The 19,603-nt window shown below is 40.9% G+C and overlaps 1 protein-coding gene across 1 annotated transcript; it reads right to left on the bottom strand.

The window, feature by feature from the left end:
* Window positions 1-10,256: 10,256 nt before the first annotated feature.
* LOC114451145 (protein S100-P-like) lies at window positions 10,257-12,663 on the bottom strand. The gene is made up of 3 exons (XM_028429714.1): window positions 12,507-12,663; window positions 10,701-11,028; window positions 10,257-10,510 (listed from the first exon to the last, which is right to left on the bottom strand). Exons 2-3 carry the CDS (start codon window positions 10,836-10,838, stop codon window positions 10,376-10,378), a joined length of 273 nt encoding a protein of 90 aa, XP_028285515.1. The 5' UTR covers window positions 10,839-11,028; window positions 12,507-12,663; the 3' UTR covers window positions 10,257-10,375.
* Window positions 12,664-19,603: the final 6,940 nt, after the last annotated feature.

Here is a 19,603-nt window from a genome sequence, read left to right as displayed (position 1 = left end):
TGGTGACATTCGGGCTCCAGCAGGACGGCGGTCACTCCTCAACGGCACGTAATACGCAGAGCCACAATGTCCGCCATTAAAGGCCAGTTTCATTCAGAAGAATTCCCGAGTGCGCCACCCTCCGCGTTCGTATCTAGGCAACAAGGCAAACCTCTGCCGCCCTGATCGTGAAGGTTTGATCCCTCCGCTGGGGTATTGCATCAGAAGCCCAGCTAGTACTTTCAATTTTTATTCCATCTCAGTATTGTAAAATAATATAAAGTGAACAAATGCAGCCCTAAGAGATCAGATATATGAGTAACTGTTGTCTGGTGTTACTCTAGTGATTTGGAACTCAAGTGTTAACTGTTGACCTAGAATTACAATACAATACTGAACATATACTATACATATAATATAAATTACATGTGCATTTGTAATTAATATTACAATATGACCTGACAATATGAAGTCAATTACATAATGTTAGATTATGTGGAAACATTTTACTATAAGTTTAATTACTAATATGATTTCCAGAAAGAAATTATTAAACTAGAAATTATTCTATATAAATCCCACTCCTTGGAGTCAGGAGGTAAGGCAGCTGCTTGCAGCTCTACTCCTCACAAATGTCTGTGTGGAAAAGGTAATGCATCTGTTTGAACAGATGCACCTGCCAAGTGTCACACTCTTTCCAAGGTAATGATTGTTTAATGTGAACTACTTTACCATGAGCTGAGTATTCTTGGAGGTTTACTGCTACTGTTACTACAACCACTGTAATGTGACTGATTCTGGATCAACTTACATAAGCCCAGTGTTGTTATTTAAGAGCCACATTTTGTATTTATAGCACCACTACTCCTGAAGAGCAAAACTTGTACAGTGAGATCTTGTAACTTGAAGCAGCAACCTTTTCCTGCCTCTTAACCACTAAGAGTGTGTGTCTGTGTGTGTGTTGGCGGTGTTGCTTAGTCTTTTGACGATAAGCCACCTGCCCTCTATCAACGGTCTAAAGAGTGGCACACTTCATCTGCCCCCTGACCCCAGGAGGTTATGACCCCAGGGCCGAGATGAGCAGAGGCCTATTAACCAGCTGTTTGCATAATGATACACATAAAGGACACAACTCCTGTAGTGCACCACCTCCTTGTTGTGCTACCAGAGGTAATTACCTGTAAGTGCGTGTGCCAGGAAGAGAATGGGGTCAGGACAGAATGTGTGTGATGGGATGGGATATTTATGATGTAGGATGCAAATACACCAGTGTACATATCTCATCTGTACATCTTATGGTCATTCTTATTCCTATGTAGTTTTTCGGCTTCTCTATTGGATCTTATTATTTGTTCTGCTGATGTAACGACTCCATTCCCCTCCCGCGATCAATAAAATCTTATCTTATTTTATCTTATCTCTTACATATGCTGTTACTGTAATTTTACTACAGTTCTCAGGGCACAGTTCACAGACATATATTGAGTTCTGCTTTTGATCCTAATCTGAAGCCAGAGCACGGCACCCAAAGGCCAAATACATGCAGTATCGACCCCCTGCAACACACAGCCAGGAGGAGCTTGGCCTTTTTACTATCAATATCCTCTATACACACTGTTGAACATCGTTTTTTAGTAATTTGTTATTGTTATGTTTCTGTCTTTCCGGTCAGTGATAAAACCACGTCAAAGGTTCAGCCGTGAACACAGCAACACACAGCGACTTAACATTCACAGCGCAGCGTTTCAATCTGCTCCACTGTTTGCTCCGACAGCTTTCTCATTTGCCACTGTTAATTGAAAGTCAATTTGGAGCAGATGGCACAGTTAAAAGATGCCCTGTAATCCTATCCTATAGGAATGGGCTTAGGGAGATGGGGTGGGGGGTTGGATTGGGGGGGGGGGGGCTCTGGGTGATTGCACTCCAGTGTTGTGAAAGTCAAATTGTTTCCCACAAGGCTACAGTACTGCATCCATCTCAGTGAAGATTTCACAGTGCTTTATGAGGTGAAGCTGGCTGTCATCTCCAGGGTGGGTCACTGAGGTGGCTGAGTCCTTCATTAGTCACAGCCTCTGTACACATAGAGTTAGGGAAAATTTGAACTCCTGCTGATTGTGTAAGTTTGCCCACTAACAAAGAAATGATCAGTCCATTATTTCAATGATATGGTTTATTTGAACAGTAAGAGACAGAACAATATGCAAATAAAAAAAGTTATGAATTAATTCACATTTTCATGACTGACCTCATGACATGGAAGTTTGAAATACTTCAGTCCAGGAAGTGTTAGGTCTGTTAGCCTAATGACCACATGATGGTTCACTAAATCAAAACACACACACACAGACTCATTATTGATTTACAGTATGCTAATATGTCCGAATTTTTTTGTAGTAAGTGTACTTAGTGAAGCAATTTGAATGATGCTGTGTTATTACAATTTTAATTATACACATCATGTATCATATTTGTATTAACACCTCACTCTAAACAGGAAATGTGAATTGAGGCCAAAATCTTTCATCATCACCATCATCAGTCACATGTCAGGGCCCACTATAGCAGACTGATGCCATCATGTGCAGCTAACAACAGGTGATTCCCAACCCCTGTTCAGTTGACACACTTTTCACACACTAATCCTTCAACAGAAACTAAATTCTTGCCTATTATGAGACCAATCACCATTTAGAGTGTTTAATCAAAGAGACCAATCAGCATGTTTGGAGAAGACGCAAAATCCCACCCACTATCACAACCCATGTGACTTTGGTTCCTCTTTCCAGTCTCCAGACCTGTTTACCACTGTCTGCTCTTTGTCTGGACGATGTGTGTATTCATGCATGCGTGTGTCTGTGTGTGTGTCTGTGTGTGTGTGCTCTTACTCTTCTAACTGTGTGGCTGGCTGATGTGTGGTTTCCTGCGCTCACAGTTGTGCAATACTTGTGCCGTACATCACCTCAGGCCATTCAGAAAGATAATAATAAACACACACTTCTTGCTTTTATTGCTCGTTGCTGTGGTCATGCTGTGTCTTGCAGGTTAGGGTCTGTTTCAGTAATGTTGTAGTTTCTGGCACTTTCTGGATGAGGAATGTTACACATTTGGAAACAGGAAACAATGAAAATGTGGCAAACACATGCATATATATATTCATGGCTCACACCATAATGTCTAATACACAGCGTATACACAATAAAAGCTACACATTCTTGAAGTGTTGTACCATAAGTTGGCTACTAGAGCTGACATAGCAGATCAGAATATGGTCAAGAGTCACCAGTGTGGATTAAAAGGGGGTAGCAGCTGTTTATCTCATATTTTCTTATACAATATTCTGTCAGCTACTTACTGTTTTGTGTGAATGGATTATTTTTGTCCTGATTGATACTTATAATTATGCATTTACATAGAATTCCTTCGTATTTTCCACAAACTTGAACTCAAAATAGGATTAGGATAGTGTAAATTAATCACATGGTGCAAAGTTCCAGTTATTTTTATTTTACATTTCTTTTGCACATATTTTGTCTGTCACTTTACTAGCATCACTGTTTTTTAGCATCAACTGTAAATACTATACCAGGTGGCCAATGAGGTCTGACTATGTGCAGCCTGACAGAGTGTAAAAGGTCAACCTGTGCGGTGAACTCTTGTTATTTTCTTTATCTTTGTTCAGGAGAGCTCATTAGCTCGTGATCTGAAGGGGCTTCATTGTACACAGAGATCAATCAGGTGTCGATACAGATCATGTGTCTGATGCGGATTTGGGTCTCCTCCCATAATTCTACAAAGCCACCGGTGGCTCTTAAACCAGCACTTAATTATTGCATTAGGATTAAGGACCAGAGTGAAATATGCAGCAAGTTATCTGAGTTTTGGTGTATGGTCTGTCTGGCGGTGATGCAACTGTGACAGTGTGTGATTGAAGGATCTTGCCTACTGCCTACTGACGTTAAAGAAGGACAAAGTGCCCTTGTCATGTGCTTGGCTGTATGTGTGTGGGACTGAATAAGACAATAAGACAGAGAGCAGGCCTGTTCAGGATCAGGACAAACGCTGCTGCTTTTAATTACGTCACAGACAAGTGGCTGTAAAAGCAGGAAAATGTGGATTACACCACAGGTTCACAATCTCTCCACAGAGTGCCTGTTATCAGCACAGTACAGGCATGAATGTGCTTTCAATGCAAATAAAGCAGCCTCGCAGTCCTCTGTCAACCTGCCTGATGTTTGCAGACGATGGAAGGTTACTGATAGTCAGTTCAACAGGTTTACAGTCACAGTTTCACAGTTTAGCTCTGCTATGATCAGACACTGTTTAACACACAAACGACTGGTAAGAATGAAGGTTTAAAGTCTGAGGAAGTTGAGATTAATCTACTTTTATGTTGAAAAATAGGGAAAAGGGAAAGCACCGGTACCTTTATACCAGTCAAGTTGTGCCTATGCAGATGTGTATGTTGTTTTTATTGTTACAGATTTGTCACAAAACAGTCAACAAAGGGTTAGTAAATAAAAAAAAAACTCTTTAAATTCTATGCAGGGTTTTTTTCCTGTACGAAATGGGCTTTAGTTATTTATTTAGTTGTTGAGGATTTATTCTAACAGCTCGGTTTATTTTAATTTTTGTTGCTACTATTTTTGACTTTTTAATGTAAATTATTATTATTATTATTATTATTATTGTTGTTGTATTGTATTATTGATCTCATAAAAATCCCATGTGCACATTGCTGTATAAATAATATCTCAATGTTACAGCTGCAAATATGTATCCCTCCACTGCTAAAAATAGTCCCTAATATATGCTTGAAACTACACTGTCTGGTGTATAAGGACACTATTTAGTGAACCTACCTGTCATATGTCAAAACACTACATAGTGACTTACATTATATACAGTAAGTATGATAAGATTTACCACTCTAAAAGGTTATCATCAGAGCTCCTGAGTAGCAGCCGCAGCACCTACCTGGTTTTCATGTCTGCATCTGGAAATGTCATATTAATGCAAATCAGCAGTAAAAACATAAAACAGAATCAAATAAAAGCTTTATTGTCACATGTCTGCACGACTCTTCCTCATCCTTTATTCGTACGCTTTAAACCTGCTCCTCTGTATTTCAAGGTAACACATTATGCAGTTATGCCTCGGGCCATTATTATTAATCTTCGACTTCATGAAATCTCATGTAAATAAGCTGAATGCTTCCTGCACAGTGAGTGGGTCAAAGGTGACAGCAGGGCTGTTTTGTGTTTCTTTTTCAGTTATGCAGAGGTGACAGAAAGCTGGCTTTGTAAATCAGGACGCGGGACGTCCAAGCAGACAGATACCAGCATCCTGTTTGACAGAAATGGCCTCCGTGACGCTAAGTTGAAAGGAATGCATGGTATGGGAGGAACTCTGTGGTATGTTGTTTAGGCCCCGGCGACAGTTTGTTGGGCGGTACACAAACCTGCAGTGCACAGCCAACAGGTCAGTCTTGGAAGGCGAGTAAAGGAATATGACACACCCTGCAAACCTACAACACACGATGCAAAATAAGTAGTTAAATAATCCCAGCCAGTAACTAGTATCAAAACACTTACAGGACCTGTACATTGGATTTACATACTAAATGCTGTGCTTTATCACCGGTTGATGTTAACTAGGGGATACAGAGTTTGTTTATTTTAACTATTCCTTACATTTCTGTGGGTCACTAATACTCAGTGGTGGAATGTAACTAAGTATTTGTACTTTGTTACTGTACTTAAGTAATTCTTTATGTATTTATACTTTACTTAAGTAATAATAATAGTGCATACTTTATACTTTATACTTTTACTCCATTACATTCTGCAGCGAGTATCTGTACTTTCTATTCTACACTACGAATTTTAAAATGTCTTTAGTTACAAGTACATTTATGAATACAGTTGTGTTCATACAGCTCTGCTGGACTGATGTGAGGTCAGACTCTGCATGGAGATGGTGTCACGCTGCCAGCTGTGTTTCTATAATGAGCCTCAGTCATGATGCCGGTGCTCTGGCTCAGTTAGCTGAGCTAGTTAGCTCCTGTCTGCTAACACAGGTGGTGAATGCCTATTTTTCTGTTCACTTGATGCTCACAGCCTGCCTCATGACACACAGACCTGTCCATAGCTGGTTCTGTACTGAAAATGTAAATGAACTACACATTATCAATTTTAATTTTAAGATGATTTCTTTGATTATTTTAACCTGTTCAGATATCCTTTGCAATGGAAATCAGGAAATCATTCGGTGCATGAGTACATTTAAATGTAATTACATACTTAAGACTTTTACTTAAGTAGGATTGTTGATGTAGCACTATTTTGCTGGGTATTCGTACTTTTACTTAAGTACCAAGCTTCAGTACTTTCTCCACCACTGCTAATACTGAGGGCACTGAGCTTAATTGAAAATAGTGTGCAACAAAACTGCACGCAGATGACACAGCATCACATGCTGAAGTTGACATAATCAATACTCAAATAAACATTCATGTGTCAAGTTAGCGTTCAGAAGCACCACGGCCCCTCACTAAAAGCCAAGTGACGTTTACCGGGACAAATAAACACGCTCAGTTAAAGTTTCAAGACAAAGAGCAGCTGTGTGTGTTTATCTGGTTTTTCCTGCTAAGAGTCGGCCCATGAGATGAGCCGGACACCCGGCCGCTCATATGACCAGAGATGTGTGGCTTTAAAACAGAATGAGGCATTCATAACTGCTCTGCCTCCTCACGTGGACCGAGCTGAGTGTGTTTGTGTTTAGGTGACCGCAAATATCCTGCATCAGATATGCGGCTCAAGTTTGAAGCCCAAAGCAGGACCTTTGCTCCACAATGACTCCATACTTTTTGAAATCATGTCATCAATTCCATCTGAAAGGCAAAAAACTAAGATATGTTTGTTAATGGCAGAAAAGTGCTGTGTAAGCACTACAGGCTCCTGCTTAATTGATGCAGGAAGATTAAAAACACACTAAATATATGTATTTTTTTTACAATCTTGCAACTTAGGAAAAAATGTGTAGAATAACAGCATCCCATATGAATAAAATAACTGCATTTAATGGCAATTTAATGTTGAAATGCTAGCTGATTGCAGAGCAGATTTAGCATCACTAACTTACTAAATAGCTACCAATAGCAAATTAATCCAAAATACTAAAAATATTATGAATAATTTACCATAATCTGACAATCAACTATGCACTATAGTTAATAACACATAATAAATGGTGATGAGAGATGTAAACATTAAAATGTTTAAATAATAAAACATCTAAAAACTCTTTTTATCCACACTTTTTCTTCCCACCTGTGCCTCTTGACTCCAGAACCACATCCTCCTCCACTGTGGACGCCTAATCCCCATAAGCCTCCATAATGCGGCGAACAGGGGGAGAGAGAGGAAGTGGGGAGAGGAGAGTCTGAGCTTAATGACCTTGCAAGCCGATTACAGGCCAGCCCCGTTTCACAAAGAGCACTACGAGGCCTCACTCTCAACCTGTAAACCAGCCACGGCCACAAAGACAAGAGGGGTGAAGAATCAGGATGTGGCGCTAAAACTGTGGAGCCTCTACTCCACTGAAAAAGTGCTGAACAGAATGACTGCAGAAGGAGAGTTGATCTGCCACTAGAGGGCAGTGCAAGGCAGGAATTACACAACTGGACCAGCTGGGGAAAAAAAGTGTACTACTGGATACTGGATGAAAAGCACACCTGCAAGACTGTTTGTGAAGAGGTGACGTAGTTTTTGTGCAGCTGCTCATGCTTCAATCTGTGCTACAAAGCCTGAGCATTTCTTACAGAACACTATGTTTATAAGAATTTATATTCAACACTACACAGCCATGCATTAGTAGATACATCACTTTATTAAGTGGTCAGAAAAAAGATATTGACTGGATTTTATCTTTTATTTCTATTTGGATTGGCATTCATACAACACTGCTGTAAAAACAGTCACCATTCTCATAAACTCATTGAAGTCCACCTCTCCGTCTGCATTGTTATCCAGCTCGAAAAAGATTTTATTCACCTTTTCTGGTTTCGAACTTTCCTACAGAGACAGAAAAAAGAGAACTGGTTGTAGAGCGCGTCTTCATAAACCTGTTTGGTCCTGTGATTATTGTTTCCTGTTGTCACGCTGACAGCTGGCAGACAGTCACCTATTCATTGGAAGCCATGAAGCTGCTTGGATCGCTTCAACCTTCTGATCTGGCAGTGCTTTCCTTTTAGCGGTGTACACTTATGGTCACCTGCCAATTCAGCCCTGCTTGTACCTCAACGCCTGCAAGACTGTTTGTGAAGAGGAGACGTAGTTTTTGTGTATCTGCTGCTGTTGCATCAGACACAAAGCCACCGCTCTGACCGCTCGCTCATGAGCTGCATCTGCTCAGCAAGCTAGCCACAAGTAACTACTTTAACTGCTTCATTACTTTTATGTTTTCATAATGTAATTATCAGCTTTGACTTTCAATATTACAGTTTTTTCTGAATGCTTAAACACTAACAATGATTCTTACAGCACAATTTCTAAAACTATTACAGTTTTTCTTAATTGTTTACACACATTTTCTGGAAGCATGCCTCATATTCTCAGAACTCTACACACAAATCCAAAATAACACACACAATGGGTAAAACGCCTCAATTCTCCTGCAAAATGAAACATTACATTCTAAAAAAATCGCCTAGCATGGCGAATCCAGCCATGAAAAGCATCAGCTGCCATATCTCCACATGCATCCTCCATAGCTTGGAGAAGAGGTATGCACATTTGTGGATTTCGGTCATACACTTTCCATCTCCAGGCAGAAAAAAAATCCTCAATAGGCTTGAGGAATGGAGAATATGGAGGCAGATACACAACTAAAAAGTGTGCGTGGGCAGTGAACCAGTTACAAACCAGAGCAGCCCTGTGGAAACTTACGTTGTTCCAAATGACAACGTACCTGAGCTGCTCTGGGCCATCTACCTGATCTGGTGGAATGAGTGTGTTGTGTAGGGTGTCCAGCAATGTGATCAGATGGGCGGTGTTGTAGGGGCCAAGGGTAGCTACTGTACTACTGTACTCATTGAGTACTGTATTGATATGCAGTACTGCCATTTTCTAGTGAGAGTACATATACCAATCCATTGCTCCAAAACAGAAGAGCTCATCTGTTGCCCTTTTATGCTAAAGCTCTGATTGCTGATTGTAAAACTGTGTGATGGGTGTTTGCCCTTGTGATGAGTCAGTGTGCATATTTGAATGGCAGTGTGTTCCTTGTGAAAACAAGATATGTTCTGCATGAAAAGCAGAGACTTGTGTGTACTGTTTTGAAAAAAGTGTGTTTTAGAACTGCAATTTGAGTGTAAAGCAGGAACTGTGCTCGTAGTTTAGCAGAATTGGTTCAGGGGGTTGGTAAATGAGTTACATGTTGTGGTCATTGTGTCTCAAGTACCAGAATTTGTGTGTAAACAATTGAGAAAAACTGTAATTAACTATCCCAGCTGATGATAAATCCATGACCTGACCTGAAGACAGGAAGAACCATGGAGCTGGATGAAGAGGCAGCATGATGCCCCAGTTGACTCTGCGATGCCTTAGGTGATCAATGGTGTATCTCTAAAGACCATCTGGAGCAAGCGGTCAGAGCGGTGGCTTTGTGTCTGATGTGCAACAGCAGCAGCCACACAAAAAAACAAGTAACTTTTTGGAGTGTTAAAAAGTCACGTCAAGGCTCTTGAAACTTGTCACTGTGTTGATATTGAGTCTGTCTATTGAGTTTTTTAATGCATATCAGTACAGATGCCTTATTTATTTCCCCACAACATCAAATGGCTGAAAATATAAACAAAAGCATTTTAATTTAGGATGCTAAAGACCCACACCAGCTTAACTGAACAAAGGAAAACAATCGTCTTACATATTCATGCTTCCATTAGAGGATGAGGGGAATGCTGCTCTATATCATCTCACCTTTGTAAAGAAATACATTTATATGCAACCTAGTTGGAATAAAATAAATAAACTCAAGTATAAGCAGCATTTTGAAAACAAAGGATCAGATAACATAACACAACCTACTCGTGTGGCAGCATGTGGAGAGCACACAGCCTCTTCACACTTACTTCCTGGTCTCCTCCTCGCCTGAGATTCTTTAACAGTTTTTGCTGCCATTTACTATGAAGAACCCTGGAAAAGTAATAAAACTAGCCATAAGATTTTTAAATCTGTGCTACAAAAAAGTGATTTTACATTCAACACTACACAGCCATGCATTGGTAGATACATCACTTTATTAAGTGGTTAAAAAAAAACATTACATTCTGAATTGTGTTTTATGTTTTATTTCTTGGTGCCGATGGAACCCACACCCGGAGACAGTCGTTCTCTGCTCACTTCTTATAGAAATGGATCATACAGGCCACACGGGCCACCAGTATTATAAACTCAGTGAAGTTCACCTCGGAGTCACCGTCCAGATCCAGGCTTTCCATGAACTTGTCCACCTCACCTGGGTTCTTTGCTTCCTATAGAGACAGAAGAAAGTGCACATAATAAGTTTGAGTTCATGATGAGTTGAGACTTGATAAGGTTTTCTCAGAATTCATTAATACATGAAAAAGTCTTAGTGTCCAAAAATCAAATGCTATGAAAATATATATGGTGTGGAAGATAAAGTTAAAAATGGAATGTGTAATATAAGCACAGTGTCAGTACCTGCAGCAGACTGGGCAGCTCCTTCTCCAACAGAGTCTTGACTTCTCCTTTGTTCAGCATGTCCTTCTTTCCTTCTTTGCCTGCGTAGTCATTAAAAGTCTTCGACAGGATGATCATGGCATGCTGAAGCTGCGACATGGTTGCTGCTTTTGTTGAAAGTTGCTGCGACAAAGAAGAAAATGAACCAGCACGAGGGTTGATGTGTTGGGTGGAGTGGATGAGGAAAGAGCTCTTTTTATACCTTGTGAACGACGGCTTCAGGACCAATGATGGGACAGACTCGGGTATTGTGGGTGTTGGTTTCTGATGTGTCTACACGCCCTCTCTGCTGCAACACAGAGTGTACACATTAAGTAAAAAGCTATATGCAGCTTAAGTTGTCATGTTATTGAGGTTAAGAGGAGGCCTTTCTTTTATCAGACCACAGAGGCAGCTGGTGTGGTGATTTGTGAACTTTGAGATGAGGAATGACTTTTTGTAGGGGGAGACACACAAACACATAAAAGTCACAGTGGTGTACTGTGGTCACTGTGTGTCTTTGCTTCTACACAGAGGTGGACATGAACCACAGGAGGAAAAGTCTGAAATGTCTCCGAGGGGTGGATTGATATCATGCTTGATATAGCCAGATTCGCGGTTTTCACACTCAGAAAAAAGGATATATCCAGATACTGCCCGAATCTAGCTGGATTGATTTTCCCAGTGTGAATGGGGTCTGAGAGCATGAGACAGAGGCTTACATGTTTCTGTTCTCCTCTGTATCAGGGTTCCTGTGAACAGCTGCTGTTTCAATCACCTTGTGTTTGTAGAATCACACATTCTACAACCTGTTGGGACACATCAAACCGGCAGTAGAGTCTTCATAAACCTGTTTGGTCACATCAATCAAGTCAAGTCAATTTTAATCAAAGTACTTCACAGAAACCTTTCAACAGAAAGACACTTTGAGCAGGACCCGGCTCATAAGGAGAACCTTCCTGCTGATAGTCGGCCGGGTAAAAGAGGAGAAGAAGAGGTAGACAGAGAGGATGAAGGAGAGAGACAGAAAGTCCATTTAGACACAATGATGTATAACTGAGGACCCTCACAGAGTCTAGATCAGCTGATTGCATCAAATCTAAAGCAGTGTACAAGACTCTGCAAGCAGAACAAAGTGTGTTTCTGAGTGTGAGAAAGCAAGCATTCTGTTCCCTCATCATTTGTTATTATAATTTTCTGTTATTAGTCTTCCTCCTTCTGTGATCCTTCGTTCCTCCCTCTTGTCCTCAGTGTTGCTGTGCACCCTATTCTGAGCACTTATTTCTTTGTCCTCCCTTCCTCCTCAGGTTTGGTTTGTGTTTTTGATCTTTATTTCCCTAGTTTTTGGTACTTTGATTTTGCATTTTGACATGGCACTGTTTTCAGTAGCCCTCCTTATGTTCTCCTGTGTTTTGTAGTTTAGCTTTGAATAAAGCTCCTTTTTTGTTGCACATTGTTTTTGTCTGTGCCTGGGTCCTGTTAAAACCTACACCTCACATAACACTGTCATATGCTCGCTGGTTAACACATTAGCATGCAGGTTGGCAGGACTGGCATACATATACATTAAATATTGTTTCTTCCCCATGAGTAAAGCAGTGTCTCTGTGTAGACGTTCACACTATTTATTAGTTGTGTTTGTGTAGGCCATAAAGAAGGGTAAGCAGGCCTGGAAGTAAATGTCAAACATGTATTCACTCTTTGTCTCAGTGATATTTGCAGAATCAATGTTGTTTTCTTTTGTTAACAGCATATATTTACACCACCATGTTGGCACTGATCAGTTACCGTGGTCGTGGTGATGTGGTTAGCTCTGTTTGCCTCACAGCCTGCGTGGGTTTTCTTCGGGTGCTCCACCTTCCTTCTACATTCCAAAGACCTGCATGCTAGGTTAAGTGAGGACTCTGGCTGTTGGTGTGGGTGTGGCCGGCTGTTTTTTTGACTGGCAACCAGTCAGTGGTGCACCCCCGCCTCTCACGAAAAAAAAAAAAAAATCAAAAAACTTTCCACAACTGGTTCATTCAGTACCCCTGCTTGTTTCACCACCCAGGGTTCCATTCCTCCCTCATCATTGATGCACCAGGTTCTTCAGGGAAACCAATACTGAGTCCATTAGGTGTACACTGAGCATAACAGTTGTTTTCTGCCTCACTTGGATCTCAACTGGGTGTGTGAGCGGTTCAGTTCAGTCCCACGTCATCCACACTGTTGCCTTGAATCACAGGTTGCAGATCTGCTCCTTTAAAGATTTCCTCTCTTATTCGCCTTATTTACATTGAAAGAGCCTTAATGTCTCCCAAGGCCAGTGTGAGTCCAGCTGTGTTTTCCTCCAGCTTTACTCTTCACTTGTGTGCTCGATCTGTCAGTGGAGGCTGACAGATGGAGTCTTCCTGCTAGCTTTATCATATCCATAAATTCCCATGGGATGTATCGTCTCCTGACTCCTTCATCACAACAGGGGACTGGCCCTCATCTTCTTCTTTCTGTGTTCAGGCTGCTTGTGTGTGGCTTCTTAGCTGCATGGGGCTGTCTGTGTTTGTCCACCCACGAGCCTGTGGCTTCACCCCTGTAGCTCCTCCTACTTTATCTACTGACTCTCCTCGGGCTGGACCTAACATTACATAAGAAACGATCACGTGCTGGTGGCAGCATTCTTCTAGTACTTACATCCATCACTGATCTCCTTCCAGTAGCAACCATCTCCTTTCTCACTGTCTCACCATCTCACTAAGCTCCACAGTGGTTCTGCTTTCACCACTCTGGAATCTGCTCACATGTGAGCAGAGCCGTCGCAACACGGTAAGCAAACCAGGCAATTGCCTAGGGCCCCGAGCATGAAAGGGGCCCTAAGACGGACGGTCAGTCAGCCACCATTCAACTACACCTGTTTTGGCCCAGCGCATTGACACATTCAGACTCCCCCCTCGCCACGCCCCCACGGGGTCCTGTGACAGCGCTGCTGGAAGCAGAGAGGAGCGGCACGTTCAAAATAAAGGAGGAAGCACACACACTGCAGGCTGCAAGGGAAGACGGAAAAAGAAAGAAAGAAGAAGAAAGAAGAGGCGAAACGGGAGAGAGGTAAGAGTCTATGACACAGCTGAGCCTCATCTTACTCCACCACTGTTTGTCTTTTTTCACATTGTATCATAACACTTTTAGAGACGCAGCGCCACACGTCACTACAGCCTCCTTCATACTGCAGCCTGAATGTTCACTGTGAGTCGCTCTGCGTACAAACGTCTGCTAAATGAGTTACAAACGTCAATATAACGACGTGATATAAAACGTAAATGTATATAAAAACGTAAATGAAGCTGTAAAGTAGCTTGTTAGCTCATGCAGCAACAGTGTGTAGCTGCTATGCTAATGCTACTGTAGCTTGTTTTGTCTCGTTCGCAGGTTCAGCATTAAGCTAAGTGCTGCTGTTACAACTTACTGTTAGAGTTAATGACCTCTAAACCACAGCAGGAAAAACTAATGTATATATTTAGTCTATTTAGTGTTTATTAATGCTCAGGTGTTTCTCTGTAAATGACAAGCTAGTTAATTATTGTCATATAGTTGTGTCATTTTATGGCTTTTTTAAATTATGTTTTTCATCAGGTGCTGTGCTTAAACAGATGAAAGTATGTGCATTATGAATAATCTGGATTATTTACAGTGTTAATTATCAGGCTGATCATTATGGTCTTATACCACACAGGTCATGTGGAGCCCTGTGAGGAAACTCCAGAGGACGTCCCAGCAGCAGTCCAACACCTGAGAGCCTCCACTCCTTCCTCTGCTCCTCCAGCACCTGACTTGGTAACAAAGGAAGGTTCCAAGGTGTCCAGTTCTCACTGATGATCCTGCACTGTGGACAAACTTAATAATAACAATACTAGTCATCATATCTTGTGTTGTCAGTGGTGGTGGAAGTACTGATGTTTAGTACTTAAGTGAAAGTACAATTACCCAGCAAAATATATACTCAAGTAAAAGTAGATGTGCTACATCAATGATCCTACTTAACCAAAGTCTTAAGTACTTACTTTTAATTTCCAAGAGTTTAAATTGAAGCAACTGAACTCAAGGATTGTTTTTTTAACTTGGGGGATACATAAAAAATACATGAAAAATTACTTAAGTACAGTAAGAAAGTACAACTACTTAGTTACTTTCCACCACTGTGGACAGTCTTCAGAGAGTACATATTTCTATGATATATTTTGATTGTGTTGTACAGTTTTTTTTATGTTTCCTTAAGATAATATTTTCATGTGTGTTCACACATTATTTAAATAAAAAGGTTTCTTATATAATCATCACTGTAAATGTCTTTGTGTTTGGGGCGGCATTTCTTTAGAATCTTGTAGCCTGTAGGCCCCCTATAGTGTCAAGCAACGGCTCTGCATGTGAGGTCAGATAAAAGGAGTTTTAGGTGCAGTGATCAAAGACAGCACATCTCTCTATTTAGTTTCAGTGATTAAATCACCTAGATGATTAATTCTTTTACATTTGAGCTTCAACCAAAGGTTGTTGGCAGTATATTGTGTGAAAGATCTTGATTCAGTGATTTATGTTTACAGTATTTACTAATAATCCATCTACCGTGCTGAAAGCCTCGGTCAGGTTTCTGCTTCAGATGAGGTTTTATTGGCTCTAACTAATTGACTACCACCTTCTGAGGTTCTTTAACTGTGAGGAGGTAATTGGCATTAAACATGATAACATGTCAAAATGCTTTTTTATCCTCCTCTGTCCTACTGAGAAAGATGATGGAAGGGCTTCACCTGAACTTCACTTACAGCAGTCCTGCAGTTATCAGTCCCAGCCAATCACTGGTCTCCCAGTTAGAGTTAGGGTAATGACCTTCCTTGTGTCAGCATAGTTAAGCTCTTTCTTGCAGGAGTGGGAGACCTAGTAAGCTTGTGTTGTTAAGGGATAAATCACTACAGCCTTTTTTTTCTGTTGGTCTAACCAGAGGTCATCTCATACAGTAAAAAGGATGTTATTTACTGTCACTTAAGTTCTGATGTCATCAGTATGTGCAGGATCTGGATCATAGTTGTCAGGAAAACAACACTGCACGTTAATAACTACCTTCAATGGCACTAACCATCTATAAAGAAAAAATTATATGTGGAGTTGTTGGAATTTGTTGTGCCTGGCGCGCCCCCTGGTGGCTGGCTGCAGAATTTTTTTTTTAGTTTGTGTTGCGATATGCACCACAGACAGACACACAGTTAACAGATAAATTGCATGCATTCTGCTTTGATTTTAAGGTTTCATTGTCATTTCTGCTTTAATGTTACTGGGACACTGGGGATGCATTTCTTAATATAACAGGATTTTATGCACACCCCTCCTTCTCTGCTCACTGAGGGACCAGCGCGCCTGATGGTGCCGCCTGCGGGAGCTGCTGTCAGGCCTATCCTGACACAGTTCTCCCAGACAGGGCTGACCTGGAACTGCTGCGTGCGGACAGAAGAAACTGTCAAATTCTCATCCCTCATCCCTGGTTTTTGTTGACTCCTGGATTCAGCCTATAGGGCCATTGTGTGAAAGCCACTCATGAACAGCAGTACAAAGAATAATGGCAAATTATTCCAAAATATTGAAAATATGACAAGTAATTCAACATAATCTGACCTGACTATGCACAATTGAAATATATGTTTGAGTTAATATTGCAGTAATAAATGTGTGATGAGAGATGTAAACAAAAACATAAACATGTTAAAATATTTAAATAACACACTTTTTCTTCCCACCTGTGCCTCCAGACTCCAGAACCACATCCTCCTCCACTGTGGACGACTAATTCCAATAAGCCTCCATAATGCCATGAACGGGGAGAGAGGGGGAGAGGAGAGTCTGAGCTTAATGACCTTGCCGATTACAGGCCAGCCCCGTTTCACAAAGAGCACTACGAGGCCTCACTCTCAACCTGTAAACCAGCCACGGCCACAAAGACAAGAGGGGTGAAGAATCAGGATGTGGCGCTAAAACTGTGGAGCCTCTACTCCACTGAACAAGTGATGAACAGAATGACTGCAGAAGGAGAGTTGATCTGCCACTAGAGGGCAGTGCAAGGCAGGAATTACACAACTGGACCAGCTGGGGAAAAAAAGTGTACTACTGGATACTGGATGAAAAGCACACCTGCAAGACTGTTTGTGAAGAGGTGACGTAGTTTTTGTGCAGCTGCTCATGCTTCAATCTGTGCTACAAAGCCTGAGCATTTCTTACAGAACACTATGTTTATAAGAATTTATATTCAACACTACACAGTGCGCTTTCCTTTTAGCGGTGTACGCTTATGTCACCTACCAATTCAGCCCTGCTTGTACTTCAACACCTGCAAGACTGTTTGTGAAGAGGAGACGTTTTTGTGTATCTGCTGCTGTTACATCAGACACAAAGCCACCGCTCTGACCGCTCGCTCATGAGCTGCATCTGCTCAGCAAGCTAGCCACAAGTAACTACTTTAACTGCTTCATTACTTTTATGTTTTCATAATCTAATTATCAGCTTTGACTTTCAATATTACAGTTTTTTTCTGATTGCTTAAATACTAACAATGATTCTTATAGCACAATTTCTAAAACTATTAATAGTTTTAGCAAAATCACTCACTGAGTTTGCAAAACTAAAAGAAAAAAAACTGCTTTACACTCAATTTGCACTTTTGTAATTTTAATTGGCAATTGTATAAATATAATCCACTTCACAGCACTCTTTTTGCTGAACTGTAAACACAACTCACTGCTTTACACACAATTTCCAAATGATCAACACACTCCTAGTAAAACTATACACATTTATGGCTGGTATTTACACTATTTTGCCAACTGTCTGGCTACACTGTCACATGTGAGAACTGTTTTACATCATTAGTTCACTTTGCAATCAGCATGAGCTGTAAATAAGCCACAGGTAAGCTTCAGTGTGGAGAACATTGGAGGGAGAAGAAGACTGAGAAGAGTGAGAATTAGAGGAGGATGAGGACATGAGGAAGCAGGAGGAAGAGGAAGAGGACGAGGAGGTGAAGAGGAAGGAGGAAGGGTAAGAAGAAATAGAATTACTGATGTCATCGGAGCTACAATAGTGGATCATGTGATCAACCATGGAATGACCCTGAGGGAAGCTGGACAACAGGTTCAGCCTGAGCCGCTACACTGTAGCAAGCATCATGAGGACATATTGATGAGAATGGGTTAGTACAGTTCCCTCACGCTAAGTTTTGTAGGTGTACCATACTCTAATGAGAAAAACAACAATACTGTACATGTAAAACTGAAACTGTGACTCCACAGAAGTACTAGACATCCAGCATCTGGAAGGACGGCACTCCAGGAGACATGTTCCCCGGTGACTTGGACTAGAAGACATTGCATGAGACGATGAAATTCTGTGGCCGGACCCAGAGAGACAATGAGACTGATTTTCTCTCTCTTTCAGTGAAATTGTATGTTTTCTAGTGTTTGTTTTGATGTGTGTGAATAAACATTCATACTTGAAATTTGAATCCCTGTGTGTTTATAGAACTATTTATGACAAAAGTTTGACCTCACATGGACAGACCTTGTGCACAGAGAAAGCAAAAGCCAGATGTGTTTTCAGTTACAGTTTTTTCTGATTGCTTAAACACTAACAATGATTCTTATAGCACAATTTCTAAAACTATTAATAGTTATAGCAAAATCACTCACTGAGTTTGCAAAACTAAAAGCAAAAAAACTGCTTTACACTCAATTTGCACTTTTGTAACACACAATTTGCAAATGTATAAATATAATCCACTTCACAGCACTCTTTTTGCTGAACTGTAAACACAACTCACTGCTTTACACACAACTTCCAAATGATCAACACACTCCTAGTAAAACTATACACATGTATGGCTGGTATTTACACTATTTTGCCAACTGTCTGGCTACACTGTCACATGTGAGAACTGTTTTACATCATTAGTTCACTTTGCAATCAGCATGAGCTGTGAATAAGCCACAGGTAAGCTTCAGTGTGGAGAACAATGGAGGGAGAAGAAGACTGAGAAGAGTGAGAATTAGAGGAGGATGAGGACATGAGGAAGCAGGAGGAAGAGGAAGAGGACGAGGAGGTGAAGAGGAAGGAGGAAGGGTAAGAAGAAATAGAATTACTGATGTCATCGGAGCTACAATAGTGGATCATGTGATCAACCATGGAATGACCCTGAGGGAAGCTGGACAACGGGTTCAGCCTGAGCCGCTACAATATAGCAAGCATCATGAGGACATATTGATGAGAATGGGTTAGTACAGTTCCTTCACTCTAAGTTTTGTAGGTGTACCATACTCTAATGAGAAAAACATCAATACTGTACATGTAAAACTGAAACTGTTACTCCATAGAATTGCTAGACATCCTGCATCTGGAAGGAGGCATGCGAGGATATGGACCAGGCATCATGTCAGGCCTGGATACGGCACTCCAGGAGACATGTTCCCCGGTGCCTTGGACTAGAAGACATTGCATGCGACGTTGATGAAATTCTGTGGCCGGACCCAGAGAGACAATGAGACTGATTTTCTCTCTCTCTCTCTCTTTCAGTGAAATTGTATGTTTTCTAGTGTTTGTTTTGATGTGTGTGAATAAACATTCATACTTGAAATTTGAATCCCTGTGTTTCTATAGAACTATTTATGGCAAAAGTTTGACCTCACATGGACAGACCTTGTGCACAGAGAAAGCAAAAGCCAGATGTGTTTTCAGTTAATACCATCAGTGTGTAGTTGGCACATTGTGTGCTTAGTAATATGATGGTTTGTGTTAACTGTGTGGTACAAAAATACCATTTTTACAAAGGTTTGAAGAGTTAAGCAAGATGTATTAGCTTTTGCAAGAGATCTACAATGTTTTGC

This window comes from Parambassis ranga, chromosome 18 (assembly GCF_900634625.1).
Source record: "Parambassis ranga chromosome 18, fParRan2.1, whole genome shotgun sequence".
NCBI classification, from domain to species: domain Eukaryota; kingdom Metazoa; phylum Chordata; class Actinopteri; family Ambassidae; genus Parambassis; species Parambassis ranga.
This window is presented reverse-complemented; position numbering and strand designations above follow the sequence as displayed.

Bases quoted from the DNA above. Each gene is read 5' to 3' on its own strand.
- LOC114451145 (XM_028429714.1), bottom strand. From the start codon at position 10,838: ATGTCGCAGCTTCAGCATGCCATGATCATCCTGTCGAAGACTTTTAAT. The intron at 10,511-10,700 runs GTACTGACACTG...CTGTCTCTATAG, and splicing joins AGCTGCCCAGTCTGCTGCAG to GAAGCAAAGAACCCAGGTGA.